The following is a 19,925-nucleotide window of genomic DNA, read 5'->3' as shown; positions in this document are numbered from 1 at the left end:
CACACTGGAAGGTCAACTCTGAGCTCACATCTCCCTGCAGAGATAGACCCAATACAATGGGATAATCAGTGTGATTACTTTTGAATATAATTGGAATATTCATTCACCCAGTAAATATTCAGCACCTCCAACATCCTAAGTACTGCTCTGAATTCTTATATTGGTGAACAAAACCAACAGAGGTCTCTGTAGTTTCAATGTTTCCAACATGTTGTGGTCACAAAGATTTTGTCTGGGGAATCAGGGAAGGCTTCATATGACCTAGGTATTGAAGAAGGATACTTAGCAAACTCCCAAACCCAGACAAGGTAGAGTGCTTCAAGCCCAGGGAATAACACATGCAGAGACAAAGAGGGTTGAAAAGTAGGTCTGGACTGTTCAGGTGGGGGTTTGGTGTAGAGGAAGATGGTGAGGTGGTAGGGTGCGGTGATGCTGGGAGGACATTTTGTATCATCTCATCAATCAGTTGGTGCTTCCTAACTACCAGTTCAGTGTTCTGCTTCATGCTCTATGTCCTTTGGTTGGATTTGAGGCATATTGTATCGCCTTCCCAAAGACTCAAAGTTCTTGAGGGCAAGGATTGTTGCATTTCTTTCCCAGGACGGTGCACATATTGAGTAATAAACATGGAATTGAACTTGTATTCCTGTCTCCCTTCCATTCCTGCCCTAATCACACACATAGACCAAAATTTGCCTCCATTTTCATTGGGCTTTAATTAAATCTTGGTTCAAAGAACATGGGAGCAGAAAAAGAAAGAAGGAGTAGGTCTGGAGAGAGTGACTTTCCTTGCTGTTTTATGTTTCATTAACACTCAATGGATCAATATTCAAATGTCCAGATTGTTCTGCCAGTGTGTGGGTTTTAGGAAACCCTGGGATGCTTAACTTAGAAGTGTGAATTCTCCTGCCAAGTGAAGCCACCCTCCCTGACCTCTGGTTGGTTTCGAGAACAATAATACTTTATTGCTCTTTTTCTACCCTGACATTTATGCATCTGGGAGCCTTATGAAACTCCAAGAACTAAGGAAACACCATTCGCATTTTAGATGGGGCCCCTCCTCTCTACACTGGTCTGTTACTTTTTCATTTTGAAATGGGAGGAAAGGAGAAGGGGATCATACCCGACTTTCTTTATTTTCTTATAGCTAGGCTTTCATGAAGACGTGGAAAAGAACCACAGTTTTGTGTTGTTGGCTGTAGGGAAACAGGGGACCTGTGTTATATGTATTTGGGACAATTTGAATGGCTGTTTATATTTTGTGAATGCAAATGTGTATATTTGTTTGAGAAAGAATTTGTAGGAAAAATTAAAATAAAATCTATGAAATTAATTTTGGAATAACACCTCTGGAATCTCACCCAGAAATGAATCTTAACCTTTAAAATCATCTTCTTGGTTGTCACCTATTTCTGTCAGTAATTCCGCTGTGGTCCAGAGGATGCTTTTAAGCTTCTAGTATCCCCGACCCCCACCTCCAGCCAGTGCACCTGCTACGGGATGTACATACCTACCTTTTTTTAACCTGGAATCTTCATTTGATAATGCATTGTTTCTTCTGTATACTGGATTTCCAGTGATTTGGGATTATTTCTAAATCTAAAACTCTATTCTTAAAGTATGAATATTTGCTCTGGCTGGGAATATTTGAAAGAATGCATTGCAGCTTTTTGGAAGGCTGTAGGGATGGATTTGTGTTTGTGTGTGTGGGGGGGTGTTTTCTCATTTGTGCCTCTATACCAGTGTGCAATATTCATTTTCTGGGCAGCGACTATGGCTATGAGAGACATGGAGAGAGCCAGTGCGTCCCAGCTTTCTGGTACAACCCAGCATCGCCATCAAAGGACTGCAGCCTCGGTCAAAGCTACCTTAACAGCACTGGGTAAGTAAAACACCTGAAGAAACTCCACTCACTGTTCTTCTGTTTCCCTAGGTTGGGATCAAAGGGAGCATTTCTGTTGAAGCAAGCTAGAGCATAGAGAGTTTGTTTACAAGTGGCTTCTGAGGAAAGCTGAGGAGTTCTTTAGCTTTTTTGGAAGTATCTGAAGAGATTTCTGATTACTAGATTTCAATACCTTTTTCCATTTGCCTCTGACAGACCATAGCTATTGTTTTGGTCAGGCCTTCTCTTCTGGAAAGAAATGTCACCTTATTTTGGGGGCCCTGAGGGAAATAAATCAATACAAGTGGTATGCACATATTACAGTGCCCTCCAGGGACAGATGGACCGAAGCTCTCCTAGACTGATGCTGGAAACTGAAACCGAAAATTCCAAAGTCCCATTCTAGGGCTTCCTGGAATAAGAAGGTCAAGCCACACTTTCTTTAATTGTCAGATGATTTGTGTGTTTCTCTCTCCGCTCACATACAATTACTCAGGTGCTTGAAAAAATATTGCCTTAAAGACTTATCGTCTTCCCCTCTCCTTTATCACCTCGATGGCCCAGAAGAGATTTGGAAAATAGATTGGTGGTCTGAGACAGCACTTTTCAAATTGTAATATGCTGTGAATCACCTGGTGATCTTGTTCAAATGCACCTTCTGATCTGGTAGATCTGAGGTGGGACTGAGGTTCTTCATTTCTGAGAAGCTCCCAGGCAATGTTGTCATTGCTGGTCCCAGGACTACTCTGAGTAGCAGAGGACGAAGGTGTTTTGGACTCCCATCTCAACTCTTCCAATGGATCTCCTGCCATTTCATACCAGTTACTCACCATCTCAGTACTTTTACCTTCTCTGGTCATAAAATACTGGTACGTACTATCTACCCAAGTGATATCTACAGAGGGGGAAAAAAAGTGATGGAAGAGATGTGCCGAGTGGTGTGAGCTACTGAAAAACACAAATTTTTAGCTCAATATTTGGTTCTAGGGGGCTGTTGCTGGAGCTGGACTGGGGCTTAAGCGCTTTTGATGTTATTTTATTGTGGGCGTCTGGTTCAGGGATTGAAGCCATTCACACTACAGATCCAGCAGCATGAACTTAAAGAGATATGGTATCAGAGAACATAGTGCTATGAAGTTTGAGGAAGAGAAATATGATGGGGACAAGTGATCAGCTAGGCTGCCAAATTCCAAACCAGAGCATACCTTGGACAGAACTGGAAGAGAATTGCATTACAGCATCTCCTATGATCATGTGACATGTATAGACACACCCAATTTTAAGCAACTTAGATAAAACAGAACACCAAATGGCCAACCAAATAAATTAGGGAGATGAAAAGGAAAGACAGTTTGTATTTTTTCAAAAGATTTACTACAAATGTCTACACGTATCTCTAGGTTGCTTAAATGTTGGCTTACATTACAAGTTGTCAACCAGGTGGCCAGTTGAGATTGAAGAGGAAGAGTAGAGGATATCCAGTTCGCATTAGAACATGGTATCCACCAAAATATCTGCCATAAGTAAAAATTAAATATCTTGTAAATGACTAAAAGTCAGCAAAAAGGTATAAGGTGATTACAGAAGCTTGATTATGTAGACTAGTGCAGACCAAAAGAACTTTAATATGAGCCACATATGTAATTTAAAATTTTCTAGTAGCTACATTTAAAAAATTAAAGGCAAATTTAATTTTAATAATATATTTTATATAGCCTAATATGTCCAAAATAGTGTCATTTCAACATGCAAGACTAACCACATTTTAAATGCTCAATAGCCACAGGTAGAGAGTGGTTAGCATATTGGACAGTACACCTCTCGATCCATCAGGAGCTCAGCTGGCAATTAAAAATAATGTGTATCTACAAGGGGATATATTGTAATTCTGTCTGAGGCAGTAACTGCACACAACATTTGCTTAACATCCTCCTGAGATCCTTGGATGGAGATGTAGGGCTGGTAGTTCAGCAGTGTTTGGGGCGTGGGAAGTGGAGAAAGGACCAGGGAAAATATCAGGTACAGTGGAAGATAAATATCATTCATAAAGGATTTTGTTTCATCTGCTTTCAATTGAAGGGCCATCAGAAGAAGGCAGCATGGATGGTTGGGTTAATTACTCCTGGCATACAGGGTAAAAGAAGATGTGATATAATGATGGTGGTGGTGCATTTATACTATGTGGGTTTACCAGAAGGCTGATCATACGCAGCCTTATAGAGAGTGGAAATAATGTCTACCCTACAGCTCAGGGCTGTGGACAAGCTGTTGGCTCGGCTTCCCGTGCTTAGATCAGTGGTCAAGTGACATGATGTGGCATCACTACGCACAAAGTCGCCCTTAACCTAAAAGGCCGCAGTGCTTTGTGGGGAGGTTTCCCATGCTGATATCTTCTCTAAGCTAATTTTCCCTCAGCAGGATAGAATAGGAGCTTCAAACGTGTGCTTGTGATCTGGCATTTGTGTTGAGTGGGAAGTGAAATATTAGGAAGGAGAGAAAATGTGCTATAAAATAGCCCAGTGTCTCCAGAGCCAGGACTAGTAGGTATGAAAGGATGGATTGATGTCCTGAGGGTAGAGGGAAGGCAGGAAGAGGCTTCCTGAAGAATCAGAGTAAGGAGTCTGATCTTCTAGCTGCTTGTTGTTACAGAGGGAACTGGAGACGGCCTTAGGGAAATACGAACAAGTCCCTCTCTCACAGAAGGGGGCTTGTTTCCTTGCTCCACTAGTCCAGTGGTTCTGCCTCCTTCCGTCTTGCATGTGAGTCAGACATTGATTTTTCTTGACTGGTTTAGACACTGATCTGATCCGTGGCTCACCAGGTAGGATCAATAATAATGTTTAAAGAGCTGCTCTTCCTCAGATGGGGGGATAGCAGCTCCTCAGCATTTGTTTGGCTTCTTAAATGGCTGTCTTCTTTGAGACTCGGTTTTTAGGAGCAGCTGTGTGAAACATCTCTCACTCTGGCTTTCTCGCGCTCTTTTTCTAACTCAAGCATGCGCACACATGCGCACACACACACACACACACACACACACACACTCACCCCACACCACCGACAACTGTCAATACTCCTCAGGTACCGGAGGATTGTGTCCAACAACTGCACGGACGGGCTGAGGGAGAAGTACACGGCCAAGGCCCAGATGTGTCCCGGAAAAGCCCCTCGAGGCCTCCACGTGGTGACAACCGACGGACGCCTAGTGGCAGAGCAGGGGCATAATGCAACCTTCATCATCCTCATGGAGGAGGTAGGTGTTGTCTCGGGTCTCTGAGGTCATAACTCACTGTTCCCAGAGAGGGAAGAGAGAGATCATGTATCCCCAAAGGTCCCAGTCCCAGAGTCAATGGTGAGAAAGTACAGGGGGTAAAAGAAGGCTTGGATATTTAGCGACCCTCTTCCCTTCATCCCACACCACAGACCCAGGCTGCAGGGGGCCCGCTTGTCTCTGGGCAGATGCAGATCTGGATATATTCTTTGAGGTCTCCCTTTAGGGTCTGCTCTGTTGAAGGAATGTTTATCACCAGAAGACCATATACTGTAAACGCTTCCAGAAGAAGGGAATTCATATTTTTTTCTGTTGTTCCCAGGAGCCTCTTTTGCTTCATTCTAACCCTTAAACACCCCCTGATTAAAAAAGCCTACAAGGCTTTCAGAGGGTCTTGAAAGTATGAGTGTGAGTGTGGGGGAAGATTATTGCCATCTTTTAAACTTATTTGTATAAAGAATGTCACATTAGTTTCTTTCCATCAGCTAGCTGCTCCATTATTTCACTTTTTTGTATCTTTTGCAATCGGGGCAGTAAAATCAGCCTGCATTCATTCATTCCAGGATGGAAATAGCTCTGTCATATGCTTCTTGCTCCCTATATGAGCTATTTCATTTCTTTCCCAAACGAGGGAGCTTTTCAGGCACTCCTTGCTGAGGTGGTGGGGCAAGAAAGCTTGCCTGATTTACAGAGCCCTCTAAATTTGTATGCAAATTGCTCTGTGCTCTTCAGATCTTGGAAGGAGACCAAAGCAGGCCAGGAGGGTTTTTTTTCCCAAATGTGAATACTTCAGAATCCTTTAAAGTCTGGCCCATACTGAACAGGACGGTGAAGGTTCCTTATCCTGGGTTGACAGATTCTTCAGCCGTCACCCACACTGGGTGCTTGAATTAAAGGACTTTAAGATTCAGAGGAGGTCATTATCACATTTCCACTAGGGAGTTTCCAGGACCAGCATTATAAAAACCTTCTCTTGAATGGATGTGAAGAGCCACGATCTTATCCATTTGAATTGCCTCCAGTTCATTTCCACTTCAATTTATATTCATAAACTCAAGGGTAGTCAACATTGTGCGGGGGGCAAGGGAGCACGTATCAATATTTCACTCACATCTGGGTTGCCACAGGGGAAGAGGCAGAACATGAAACTGTGATCAGTGCGCGTTCTCTGGACAGAAGGATTGGCTCATAATTCCAAAATGATGTAGATCACTTTTTTATTCTATCAACCATCTTTGTAAATAGAGCCGATTCTTCTTTTTCACCTAAGATCCTTGTTTCGTGATCAGGTTCAATTGCATGTATCCAGGTCGTTGACCCAGTATAGTGGGAGGAAGACAAGGAAGGGTGGGGTTCAACATCAGCTCTTAAGAAGCTGAGCATCAGCTTGGGATGGTAAGATGACATCACACCTGAACCGATGCTGTCACACCACCAGACAGCACCCAGGGGGCTCTTGGCCTTCCAACAGGCAGATATCTGTGAGCTGGGATGGTTGGAAAAGGCTTCAGGGAAGAGGGGCTTAGGCAGGTTTAGGGCAATCTAAGGTCAACCAAGCATAGATGTAATTTTGACTGGTAGGCAGGATTCATGTCTAGACTGGCAGTAGTCATCCTACCTCACAGAGTTATTTTAAAAGTGTTGTATAGAGTATGTGTTAAGTGATTAGCATAATACTTAGAACATAATAATAAATCTCAAAACATAGGAACAATTATAATTATAGCAGTGTGGTTGAGAGCATCAATGTTGAAACCAGACTGTCTGGGTTCAAAACTTGTCTCTTTCACTATTAGCTGTGAGACTTAGGTCTACTTAATTAATTTCTTTTTGTCCCCATTTGTAAAATGGGGAAAGTAATGCTTTCTGCATTATAAAGTTGTAAGGAGATTAATTACTTGGAACCGAAAGAAACTTTATAAATGTTAGCTGTTATTACTATTGCTATTGTTATGATTTTGACACAGGAGAGGAATAATTCAATGAAATGTGTGAGGGAGCCAGGGAATGCCTTGGCCTTCCCACTCCAGAGCTCCTAGGGGCTTTATGCTATCCCCTAGCACTCGTTCAACCAGCTCAGGCTGCCTCAAGCTTGGACATGCGGGGAGAACAGGTCCATAGTGCCTGCCCATAGTGCCCAGTGGATATCAGATAGGAGTCTGATGTTGTGTGGAGGGTGCTTCATCCCCCTGGTAGAGGCTCTGGGTCCCCAAGAGGGTGATGCTGAGGGCACAGGACCAAGCATCCAATAGGAGTCAGTTCCGGACCATGTAAATGAGCCCCGGCTGACTGCTGTTCTGCCCCTCCCTCCCCCATTCAGGGTGATCTCCAAAGGACAAACATCCAGCTTGACTTTGGGGATGGAATCGCGGTATCCTACGCTAACTTCAGCCCCATTGAGGATGGCATCAAGCACGTGTACAAGAGCGCAGGGATCTTCCAGGTGACGGCCTATGCGGAGAACAGCCTGGGCTCGGACACAGCTGTCCTCTTCCTGCATGTGGTTTGTAAGTAGCCTGAACCATCTCCTTTCTCATGCTCCTTCTAGCTGACAACTCCCACTGTCCACAGAGTTCTGAGATGCAGAGCTGAGACTAGATTTGGTGTGACTACTACCCCAAATAATGACCCAAATTGAAAGACTAAGATGTGTGCTCATCCATGTTTCAGTTTTCTGATACTGAAGTAGATTATTTTGAAAGTTGGGATAACATTCCCAACTGGCCCCTTCTTTTCAGTTCCACTATATTCTGATGGACGTGTACACGTGCAGATATGCATTCAGGTCAAAGTCCCTTCCCTTTGCTTTGGAGAATCCTAAGGATCAGGAAGAAGAAACTCATCTGGTTCACAGCCACAAGTTCACTTTCAAGCTGCTGTGAGTGAAGGCAGCTCAAATCAAAGTAAGTTTCTAATCTCTGTTGGAAGAGGCAAAGAAGGATTGAAGAGACACGTTTAGATTTTTTTAAATATAGTCCTGAACTCACAAAAGTACTTAATTCTTACATACAAGGTTACTGCATGCTCATTCCTATTAGGAACAATTCTAAAGACTCTCCAATTTTTTTGTCCTAGAATGTATTTCATTGCTCTTGACTGTTGCTCGGCAAGAACCCAACAGCAGCTGAAGTTCCAAAGTACTTTGTCCGGGATACGTGTTGTGTATCTGCTATCCCGGGACTTAATTCATGTAAATTCAAACTTAAATAGTATGATTTTAGAATGTTGGGTCAAGACATATGGTTATGGGTCTGGTATGGATTTCCTAGGCCTTTGTCAGTGACATTCATGGACCTAAGGGATTCTGTAGTTATATACCCCATGAAGTTTTGGGGGCAATATGCTACTTACGGGGAAATGTATATTTAAAAGAGTCTAAGTGAGTACAAGGAGTACCTCCAACTCAGTGATGACAAACTCTACTATATAAACAACCCACATTTAAAAGGTTTCTGGAAAACTGTAAGCCACTTAGTCTTCTAGCATTTTGATCCTAATAGTAGCACAAGGGCCAACAGTGAGAGGGGAAGTGCACGGGAGGATACCCACATTATAGATCAGTTCTATCCCTAAAGATGCCAGGCTACATGGCCATGGGATAAATCATTTCTTCTGTGGGTCCTCTGAACTCCAACTTTAAAATGGCTTAATTCTAACTGGTACTTTGCTTCACAGGGCTCTTAATAACAGCAAATAGGACATATAAATAAAACATCCAATTATTTACTAATTTATTCAACACATATCTGTTGAGTTCTTAATATATATAATATATATATTATATATATAATATATATATTATATATATAATATATACAACAGATATGTGTTGAATAGAATGGCAGATTTCACATTCTGGTGGGGGAGGGAAGGTGCTGCTAGAAATGGGCCACACTCTACCAGCTCCACTCATTCTGTGCCAGAAGCACCAGGTCAAACACCCAGGCAGGTGCTGTGCAAGGTATTCATAAGCCAGGGTTTGGAGGAAAGGAACCTCTGTTTGAAATCTGATCATAACCCTTTGTTAAACATCTAATATTGGTCAACTTTTGTACTCATTGCAAACTTCTGATTCCTCATCTTGAATACTTAGGTTATAGGGAAGCTATGAGAATCAGAATGGATTATGTGTATGGTTCAGGGTCTCCAAGATCACCCCCTCATGTTTGTTGATTCACTAAAAGGGCTCATATGACTCAACATATAATCATATTCAGACTGTGATTTATTATGGGGGAAATAGCAAGATCAGCAAAGGGAAAAGGGCCATGGGGCAAAGTCTGGAGGAAATCAGTTGTGACTTCCAAAGAGTCCACCCCCTTTGGTATCACACAAGACATGTGTAATTCGTCCAGCAAGGAATTCTAGCAACATATGAGAAGGCTATTTACCAGAGAAACTCCTTAGAAACTCAGTACCCATGTTTTGTTTTGTTTTTTAATTATTTTTTTTATTTAAATTCATTAGCCAAGTTATAGTACATTATGAGTTTTTGATATAATGTTCAGTGATTCATCAGTTGAGTATAACACCTAGGGCTCATTACCACATATGCCCTCTTTAATGCCCATCACCCAGTTACCCCATCCCCCCACCCACCTCCCCTTCCACAATCCTCAGTTTGTGTCCCAGAGTTAAGAGTCTCATTTGGTTTGTCTCCCTCTCTGATTTCTTTCCACTCAGTTTTTCCTCCCTTCCCCTATGGTCCTCTGCACTATTCCTTATATTCCACATGTGAGTGAAACCATATGATAACTGTGTTTCACTGATTGACTTATTTCACTTAGCATAATACCCTCCAGTTCAATAATGTCAATGTAAATGATAGATATTCATCCTTTCTGATGGCTGAGTAATATTCCATTGTATATAAGAACCACAGCTTCTTTATCCATTCATCTGTTGAAAGACATCTTGGCTCCTTCCACAGTTTGGCTGTTGTGGACATTGCTGGTGTGAACATTGGGGTGCATGTGTCCCTTCTTTTCACTACATTTGTATCTTTGGGGTAAATACCTAGTAGTGCAATTGCTGGGTCATAGGGTACCCATGGTTTTTACTGGGGACCGGTCAAGTGGACATCATCTGCCTAGCATATGCCAGAATTCCAGACATCCTAAGGAAAATACATATTCAGAATAAAACATGTTGTTGGCATAAAAAGTCTAGGCATAGAGAACCACTCTTATCAGTTAGTGTTGATTGGAAACACTCTCAGAGCCAAGTTTCCAGGAGCTAGCAAGGGTTAATCTTGCACACGAGTCTTTCTAAGGATGGCAATTTCAGGTCTATGTTAACATTTTCCTGCACAGTATACAAAATGCCACTTAACCACCCTGCTTGGCACATGATGAATATGCCTTGTTACAGTAATTACTAAATACCACCTACTAACTTTCTGCCTGACACTTCTGCTGCATTTAAAAACGAAGACAAAGAGAAAAAACTTACTTTCCTCTACCCCAACCACCTTCCCCACCCATATTCCTAACTCCACCAATAGTGGACCTGCCTGAAAAGTGCAAAGACCAGTGTATCTTAGTAGCAAAAAATACAACAGCAAGGAACCGATTTGTCCTGTGGGTTATGTGCATGAAGGAGGAAGTGTTCTTGAAACTTTGATCATGCTCATAATTCCCTCCAAATCAATCATGGCTGCATTTACCAGACAGGTATTATAGTGGAGACTGCTCTTGGCCTCACCTTGGGCCATTAGCTAACACAAGTAGTTGTTAGCTGCCCATAATAACCAATCTCTCACAGATTATTAGATTTTTATCAAAAAGAGCACTATTTGACAGGATTTTAGGAGTTTCCTTTATTCCCTCCTGAATCCCCTCATCTCTCTTCTCCCTGGGCCATGGTATGTCCGTACCTAGGTTGAAGCTGGAACCTCTGGCTCAGATTCTTTGCCCTAAAAAGCTGTTACATGTTGTTGTTCCTTGAGATTCTGTTTAGCCAAACATGCTTGTCTTAAAGCTGGAATAAATGTGATTATGTTGGATGGCGTGCCAATTCATGGAAGCCATATCCCTTTGTTTGGCATGAATTTAGGGAGGAGGAGAACTTCTTTTATCTTTTTGGGTGTAGGTATCCAACAATATGTGGCTGGGCCAAGACCCCTGAGTGACAGAAAGCTGAGAAGAATTTCCAGGCCATTAGCAGTATCACTTAACCGTGGGAAGGCCCGAGGTTCTGAAGAGCTGGCAGGGGAATGAGCTTCATGCATTTTGAGGGAGAAATAACAGGAGCATTGACTTTAAGGGTGAAGGGCCCTTTCCCCAGCAGGGGAGGAAAGAGCTCTGCATCTGGGCACTGAGAAAGACTCTGAGGTGTTCTCGTGAGACACAGAGTTCTCACCTCCCTGCTAGGGCATGACTGGCCAGGGACTCCTTCCCACTGCCTCATTCTCTTCCCCGTGGATCAGTAAAACACGAACAACAAAGAAAGAGAAATCAGATAAAGTCCTACAAATGAGTGAATAAAGTCACAGAAGTGCCAGTGTTTTCTCATACTCTGTTTTTTTTTTAAATTTCTCCAACAATCAAATCATACAAAAATCATGGAGCAGACTTTCTTATTGAAAATAACTAGCCCTTCAGCCAAATGTGTTTCTGAAGCAACAAGGTTGCAATGATTTGCTAAAGGAAATTATTTGCTGGGAGAAACCTTGAGGGTCCTCTGTCTGTGGTCAGGTCAGAGAGCTGTAGGTAGCAGGAGGTAGATACACAGATTCTCCAACATTTGTTGCTTGTTCTGGCAAGTACCGTGTGCATGGGGGCAAGCTGACCAGGCAGCTCTCCTCACTTAAACATCAGTCTTTGTTCCAGCACCTTCTCCCCCAACATAAATTTACCTACAACACACTGAGACTCAGACAAACTCCCACTGTGTTAGAGGGACTTCTACCCAATGATACACAGAGACAGTGATGGTGGTGATGGTGGTGGTAGAAATAGTGCCAACACATAACTAATGCTATGGTGCTTTTAACAACCACACATCCCATTCATTTGTTCTTATTCCTACAAGGAAGGCAGGGGACGAGGTAATAGTCCGTGTAGGGTCAAGGCTCTGGAAGATAGAGGAAAAGACCATACAGCTAAATTTAAACCAGAGCAGAAGTGAGAAGAAGCCATCTGTTGTCTTCCTTTTAAACTGAGCTGTCCCCAAAATGACCCACAATGTAAATAGTGAAGGCTGAGTGGTCAGAAAAATGTCCCACCTGTGAGAAGAACTCAGGGCCCCCAGGCTAAGGAGACATGCGGACTGTGGTCTTGACCTTTAGCCACGTTTTTTGCACATCAGCACTATCATAGTGGAAACAGGGAAACTATGCACTAGCAGAGTGTGAATGGCTAATTAGAATACTTTAATTGGATTTGGTTAAGTAGGAGGGATAAAAGGAAGGGAAATGAGGAAGAAGGAAGGAAAAGAGAGAAAAAGGAAAGGAGGGGTGGAAGGAGTAGGGAGGAGGAGAAAACCCCCCAGAGGTGAAAAATAGCATCCCCATCCCGGAGTGCGACTCTGACATGTTAGTATTTCCCATCAGCATTTTCTTTCCTCTTCTCATTTTATTTTGGAAATGAATTAAATTACAGTCCCCATTTGTTATGGGTAGGGTGTGTTCATGTATGTTCTCTTGCTGCTTATATCAGTTTTCTGGGGAAACGAAGAGAAATTTGGTCACCTTTTTTGCAAGCAGCTTTTTTATTCTTTGGGAACGTGGCATTTGTTTCTCCTTTGATTTAGGGAGATACACGTTTTCCTTTTTGTAAAACAGCCTTGCCAGCTTCTGAATGATACCCACTGAGTATTGCAGATGACAGGCACAATGGAGGATTATTGAAGAGGATGGAACCAATTAACAATCAAGGATAATGGAAGAGCCCTCCATATGATCCACTGACCCCACATCACAATACAGGCTAATTGTCAGAAATGAAAGAGACTGCTGTTTATCTTCCTATTTATTGGCTAAGTGTCTAGTCAACTAGCTTTGTCCTTGGATTGGAGGTTCATAAGCATTCACGGTTGGGCACATCAGATGTAAATGAATTTCAGATGTCACTCAAAAAGTCTGAAGCCTGATTTGAGTTCCTGTTATACAAGGTGCTTTGTTTCAAGCACACACACACACACACACACACACATACATCTCAACATTTGTGCGTTTGTGATCCTTGTTTTATTATAGTTTATGGTAATAAGGGTTAAGATTAAGAACTTGGGAGTACGATAAAATTTGTTTATTCCAGCAATAGAAACACTGACATTGTTTCCTGTGTCCCCAGGTCCCGTGGAACATGTTCATCTCCGAGTGCCATTTGTCGCCATAAGAAATAAGGAGGTCAACATCAGTGCAGTCGTGTGGCCCAGTCAGCTGGGGACCCTTACCTATTTCTGGTGGTTCGGCAATAGCACGAAGGTTTGGCCTTTTCTGATCCGTGTCTGAGTAGATCTGTACTGAATTCTCCTGTGTTCCAGCTGCCAGGTTGATGTTAGGGGCACTGGGGATGGAAGCAATAGAGAGTACTTAATGAAGTTACGAATCCACGTAATTGAATGCCACATACGTCTCTATACCAGGCTCATTGTTATAATAGGGAAAGTTCAAACAATCCTAAGGAAGAAAGAGTACTTGAGAAGCTCTACAAACTTACTTTGTATTCGATATTTTAAAAACTTCATTTGCCCTATTTTTTTTGTTAATCCTGGGCTTTGCACTCACGAGATATATAACGTTAAGGGAGTCACTTAGCATCTCTGAGATCCAGTGACTCCATCTGGAAATATGAATTCTATCTCTAAATGCAGGGCTGTGAAAATCAATTGGGGTAATGCATGTAAAGAACCCTTCTCCAAGACCTACTAGGTGATCTACGATGGCCAAGGTTCGTTTTAGGAATGGTGGGGATGCTGACAAGTCTCTGAGAAGGGAACTCAGAGGGCCAGACTCTGAGCATGGCACATCCTCCCTACTCCCAGCTGCTGGTGATGGTGACACCTGTGTCAACAATGACCACACTTAGACAAGAGGAGCTGGGAGCAGTTAAGCTGAGGGTCCCTAAATGTAAGGGCTTAACGTTTTTCTCTATTCCTGATTTTGCCTTTACATTTTGCTTGGCCATTCTTGATGTGATTGGCACTGCTCATCTCAGAGAGACCTTTCATTTTTTTTTTAAAGATTTTATTATTTATTTATTTATTTATTTGAGAGAGAGAGAGAGTGTGTGAGGGAGGAAGAGCAGAGGGAGAGGGTCAAGCAGACTTGGCGCTGAATGTGGAGCCCAACATGGGGCTTGATCCCACAACCCTGAGATCATGACCTGAGCCAAAATCGAGAGTCAGATGCTTAACCAACTGAGACACCCCAAGCACCCTGAGATCCTTCACTTTTGAAAAAATAGTTTAAGAAAGATACCATATCAGACTTGGAAATGCTGGACATCTCAAGAAAGGGGAAATAATAAGTTTTGGTGTAGTAATTCCTTTGAAAAAAGAATGAACAATGATGGTTTTGGTTGTTTCAAGATGACCAAAAAGAACTTCAGCCCCTGCATGATAAGAGTGCGAGAAGATTCACCCCTGCTCTTTCTTAAGGAGGCAGCATGATATGGTGATGAAAACATGGACCTTGGAGTCACAGAGGCACTGCTGGCCGTGTGAGCTTGAGGAAGTCATTTGACTTAAAATTCAGTTTGCTCAACACAAACTAGAGAGAATAATGCGTATATCATCTTGACTGTTGTGAAGGCTAAGTGAGATGCTGTATAACTCCCTGGCACACACTAGGTATTCACTACATGGATGCTTTTAATTTTGATATAAAAACTGGGAGTTAGGATGGGTTGATAAAAGAACTACACTTATGGACCCAAAGGACCCTTTTCTGTTTGCATTGTTCATGCTGTGTACTTTCAAGTCAGTGTCTTAGTAGAGATTACAATGCTTTTGCATTTTTGGACTTACTGTTCACCAGGACAAGAGATACAGAGGTGGGTTCTTAAGATCCCCATTTGGTACATTAGAGAAGTAAAGCTCCGTGTGTGAGATGAGCATCCCAAGGTCAAACATCTGGTTAATTGTGGAGCCAGGTCTCCTAACTCCCAGCCATGCTCCACCCCCAGCCCCAGGATGCTTTAGCTGCATCACTCTATTTGTCCTCTAGAGGTTACAGACCCTAAAATCCTGCTTCGATCACCAGCAGGCATACATGGTGAACCAAAAAAGAGAAAATCATTTAGGAGGAGAAAATTAGAAACAGAGAATTTTAAGTTCATTTCTGTGCTGAGAACTTTTGGCTGTCCACCCAGGGAATTCTGTTCTGTTAGTGTTCATTTACTTGGTCATCTTTACTTAGGCTGCTGTGCACGAGGAGGGCAGTTCTTGGCCATTGTCAACACAGTGATTTACTCAGAACCCCCAAGGAGCCAGAGCACAGCATTTCTCTACAGTGCCATTTTCCCCTATCAGTGTTTTTTTTTTTTCCTTTGAGTATTCTAAGACGTGAATTTTAGGCCCTTCCTAGATTAGTATCTAATAAATTTTGATAAATAAACACAGAAGTGGATAAAGTGACTGCAGCGTCAAGTTTCTATTTCTTTAATGGTTATCTGTGTTCACTTGAACAAATCACCTGAACTAAATCTCAGTGGTTTTTCTTTCTGTAGAGTAAGGATACTCATATCTAATCCATGAACATTGCTGAGTTATTATTTGGAATATCTATCTAGCTAATCTATAACATATTAAGAGAGAGGAAATTTTACATTACAGAAGGGCATTACAGTTGGTTTGTTTCGGTTTGTTTTGGTTTGATGATGACCTGATGTATTCCTTCAGTTAGGAATTTCCATCTATAAGCTTGAGCATTAAGTGCTCACAAATACCCAGCCACTGTGTTGCAGTCTAGACGCAAGATTCCTTTTTGCAATATGCCTTTAATCAAATTATGCAGTTTCCCTGAACCTCAGTTTGGGTCATTATAACGTCAGAATAATAATAGCAGTAAAGATTCGTAACTAGTAGTAAACAAGTAGTAATCAGTAATAGTAAATATTAGTAACTTCGATGGGCTTAGACTCTAAGCGCTTGAAAATATTAGTGTTGTGCTCAGCGCTTACGTCAACGGCATCTACAGCTCGATGGTGTAGCTGACTTGGTTCCACGGATTTCTCTCCCACCTCTAAGAATAATTATTTGTTCCAGTTGAAAGAGGTATATTTTCAGTGCTATTTGCCAGCACCGTACCAGAAACACATCGAGGTGACCTCATTGCCCAATAATTGATCCAGTGAGTACCATATTTGACTGGCAAATTAATGAGTGTCTTTGAGTGTTCTGGTGAGCACTCTGATTTTGGAGCTATTTTAGTTCCCTTTGAGTAGCAAACTGGTCTGTAAAAGGAGCTAATTTTGAGCATTTATTCCTACTTCTGCTTTGTAGGAGGCTCTTCGTACACATTATTTAATTTAATCATTAGGACATTACTGATGGAGAAATTATCCCATTTTTCAGAGAAAACACTTAGGCTAATAACCTTGGAAAGTAATGTTTTGTGTGTGTGTGTGTGTGTGTGTGTGTGTGTTGTGACTAAGAGAATTGGGCAGGTTCACCCAGATGGTTGAATTAAATCAAGTTCTCAAGAAGAATTAATTCACCCCTGCCTTTATATCTAGCCCTTCACTTGGTGTTCTCTGGAATAGAGGAGCACATACAACATGGTCCCTACCTTCAAGAAGATTATAGTCCAAATGAGAAGGCATGACGGACACAAATGCAATGATGGTGAGCAAGTGTGATATATAAGTAAACAGAAGAGAGCAAGCATTCCTAAAATCCAATAATAGTCTCGTATACCCACAAACCTATCAAGGGAGATGTGAAATTGCATCAGTAGCTCTGTGGATCTTTTTCAAGAGCCAGTATTTTATGCTAGATGTTGTGAGGAATACAATTCAGTGTAAATTCCATTTGTTTCCCTTTAAGAAATAATCTATTTGAGAATATGAAGTTATAGGTACTCTAAGGTATGGTGGTAGGAATGTGGTGTTACTGGCCCAGTCAAGCGGCCTAGGTGGTGATGGATAGACACATTGCTGATCATGGAGTAAGTCATGGATGAAGCTGGTCTTAACCTGGCATTGAAAAAACAGTAGAGTTGAGGTAGGGGAGGGGAAATAGATTTATATGGAAAGGTAAGACATGGTTGTCTTCTGTGTAGATGGATTCAGACAAAACAGAGGATTCATTTGGGCAGAAATTTAGAGAAAAAACTGAAAGGTAGGGCAGATATATAACAGGTGGCTTTGAATGGCATAAATGATGATTTTTGTTTGAAGTCCATATTTATGATAGGATGACAGAAGATAGAACCAGATTCATGGGCAGTGATACTTTAGACAGTGAGATACTTTCAAGGAGCTTTTGGATATGTCTGAGAGAGAGAGAGAGAGAGAGAGAGAGAATGAGTGTGAAGTTTTGAGGGGATTTTTTCCCCCTCACTATGAATTTTCACATTAATCCCATACCATAACACGTCTAGAGATACCCTTTTGCTTTACTTCCTTCTGGTCTTTGTACATATATCAGGTTGTTTTACATAGTTCTGATCGTAGTATAGCCACCATTACGTATCCTGCCTTTTCCACTTCATATGGTAAATGCTTTTTTACATGTAACTGTATAATCTGCTGAAAGCTTTAAGTAAGGCAAGCATAGTGATTGCATAGTCTGTCCAATTTGGAAATGGCAGCTTTTATCAAGGTATACATTTAAATTGTGGAGATTTTATAATGTTCAATATTAACTTGACTTACAGCATCTGGGAAACTGGTGTAGGCTGCATCCAAAGATTTCCCTGAAGCTCCTTGTTCCATTAGTCAAGTGGAAATCTCATAACTAAATAGTGACTTGGAGCTTTGTCGATATCTTTCTGGGCTCAGTGGATAATATGTGACCTGTCACACACAAGGGATTCTCTGTGGGCAGGGATGTAACCCACAGCCTAGGCAGGGAATGAGGTATTATTCCAAGGGGTCTCACCATGGGCTGGCCCTGCAGCTTGGACAAAGCACAGAGACAGAGATGTCAATCAGCCGCCTGTTGGATTTGTAGAGCTCTGAAAGGCCAATTTGCTTGGATTAACAGAGGTCTGGCTTAATAAATGTGTCTGCTTGCCTAATAGATTTAGTAAATGAACCTTACAATACTTGATTTAATTTAGCATTACGCACTAGACATTGGTGGCCAACAAAGAATTCAGGAATCCTGTTGAGTGTTCCAGCTTTGCAAGGAAGGTGAAATCAGCTATGATGCCATATCAGTTGATGAAAAACAAAAGCAATTTGGAAAACAAAATTAGCTCCTATCTCTTTCCTAGCATGGAAGCCTGTGGTCTGCCACCTGGGGACCAAGTGTTCCCATTCAGCACAATGTGCTGTGAATCAGAGTCCTGACTGGCTGATAGGATGGCACACTCCCTCCCACCACAGATGGCATCCCCTTTGTCCTGCCGCCCTGCACCCTTGGGTCTCCTAGGGAAGCAGCCAGATGGAGAGAAGAGCAAATCTGCAGGGACAAGAAGAATTCCACTCTTCTCAAAAGAGATGCCTTTAGGAGCACCTGGGTAGCTCAGCTGGTTAAGTGTCCAACTCTTGATTTCAGTTCAGGTCAGGATTTCAGAGTTGTGAGATCAAGCCCCACATCAGGCTCCATGCTCAGTGGGGAGTTTGCTTGAGATTCTCTTTCCACCTCTCCCTCTGCCCCTCCCCACCCCGCTCTCTCTCTCTCTCTCAAATAAATAAATGAATCTTTTTTTAAAAAGTGATGCCTTTGCCTGGCAGAGTACCAACTACCCAAGTCTAAGGCTACAAGAGTGTGCAAAGAAAGGGAGGGGCACATGGACTGCTGAGAGCTGAAGAAGATGACATGGAAGTAGTGAAGGTTTCATGAAGAGATAACTGTCAAGGGAGAAAAATGCCTACTGGTGAGAGGTAGGAAGACGACAGCTAAGGGCAGGGAACCAAAATGGAGGACAATGGAATATAGCCATTGTCAGAGAAAGTCATTCATGGAATTAGGAAAAATAAAATCACATTGATTATTTCTTTCATGTTTTCTATCTCAACATTGTATTATGGAAAACTTCAAATATACACTAAAGTTGAAATAATTTTACAGTTAACATGTCTATACCCACCATCTGTAGTCTACCATTAACACTATTTTTTTTATCACATGGTCTGTTTATCTATTTGTTCTTCTCTCCATCCATCAGTTAATCTTAATTTTTTGACTCATTTCAAATTTTAGACACCAATATACTTTGTCCTAAATGCTTCAGCTTGCAAATCAGTAACTAGAATTTAGTATTTGCTTATCCTTTTTCTCCATGGTAGTACCGACGATGAAATGCACAAATCTGTGTACTTTCTGAGTTTTGACAAAGGCATTCACATGTAACCCAAACTCCTGTCAAAATATATATACCAAAATATATATTACCATCACTCCAGAAAGTTCTCTCATGTCCTTTCTCAGTCAATACTTACGCCCAATCCCCAAAACCAACCACTCCTTTTTTTTCTGTCATAGATTAGATTTGCCTGTTCTAGAACTTCATATATATAATTATACTATATGAATTATTTTATGTAAGGCTTCTTTCACTTCTTATAGTTTTGGGATTTATCCATACCGTTGTATATATCATTTTTTCTGCTTTTTTGTTCATTGTATGGATATACTATGGTTTGTTTATTCATTTTCCTG

General features: G+C 41.7%; 1 protein-coding gene across 1 annotated transcript in view; it reads left to right on the top strand.

Moving 5' to 3' along the window:
* Nucleotides 1-19,925, top strand: part of SORCS3 (sortilin related VPS10 domain containing receptor 3) — a 567,608-nt gene that overhangs the window by 529,454 nt on the left and 18,229 nt on the right. Inside the window, exons 17-20 of the mRNA XM_008686652.2 lie at nt 1,769-1,882; nt 4,961-5,132; nt 7,471-7,657; nt 13,445-13,578. Of these exons, the coding sequence (XP_008684874.2) occupies nt 1,769-1,882; nt 4,961-5,132; nt 7,471-7,657; nt 13,445-13,578 (607 nt within the window). The remainder of the gene's footprint in view (nt 1-1,768; nt 1,883-4,960; nt 5,133-7,470; nt 7,658-13,444; nt 13,579-19,925) is intronic.

The sequence above is a fragment of the Ursus maritimus genome, unplaced genomic scaffold, assembly GCF_017311325.1.
Source record: "Ursus maritimus isolate PB19 unplaced genomic scaffold, ASM1731132v1 scaffold_7, whole genome shotgun sequence".
Lineage (NCBI taxonomy): Eukaryota > Metazoa > Chordata > Mammalia > Carnivora > Ursidae > Ursus > Ursus maritimus.
The sequence above is the reverse complement of the archived record's forward strand: the minus strand, read 5'-3'. Positions and strand labels throughout refer to the sequence as shown.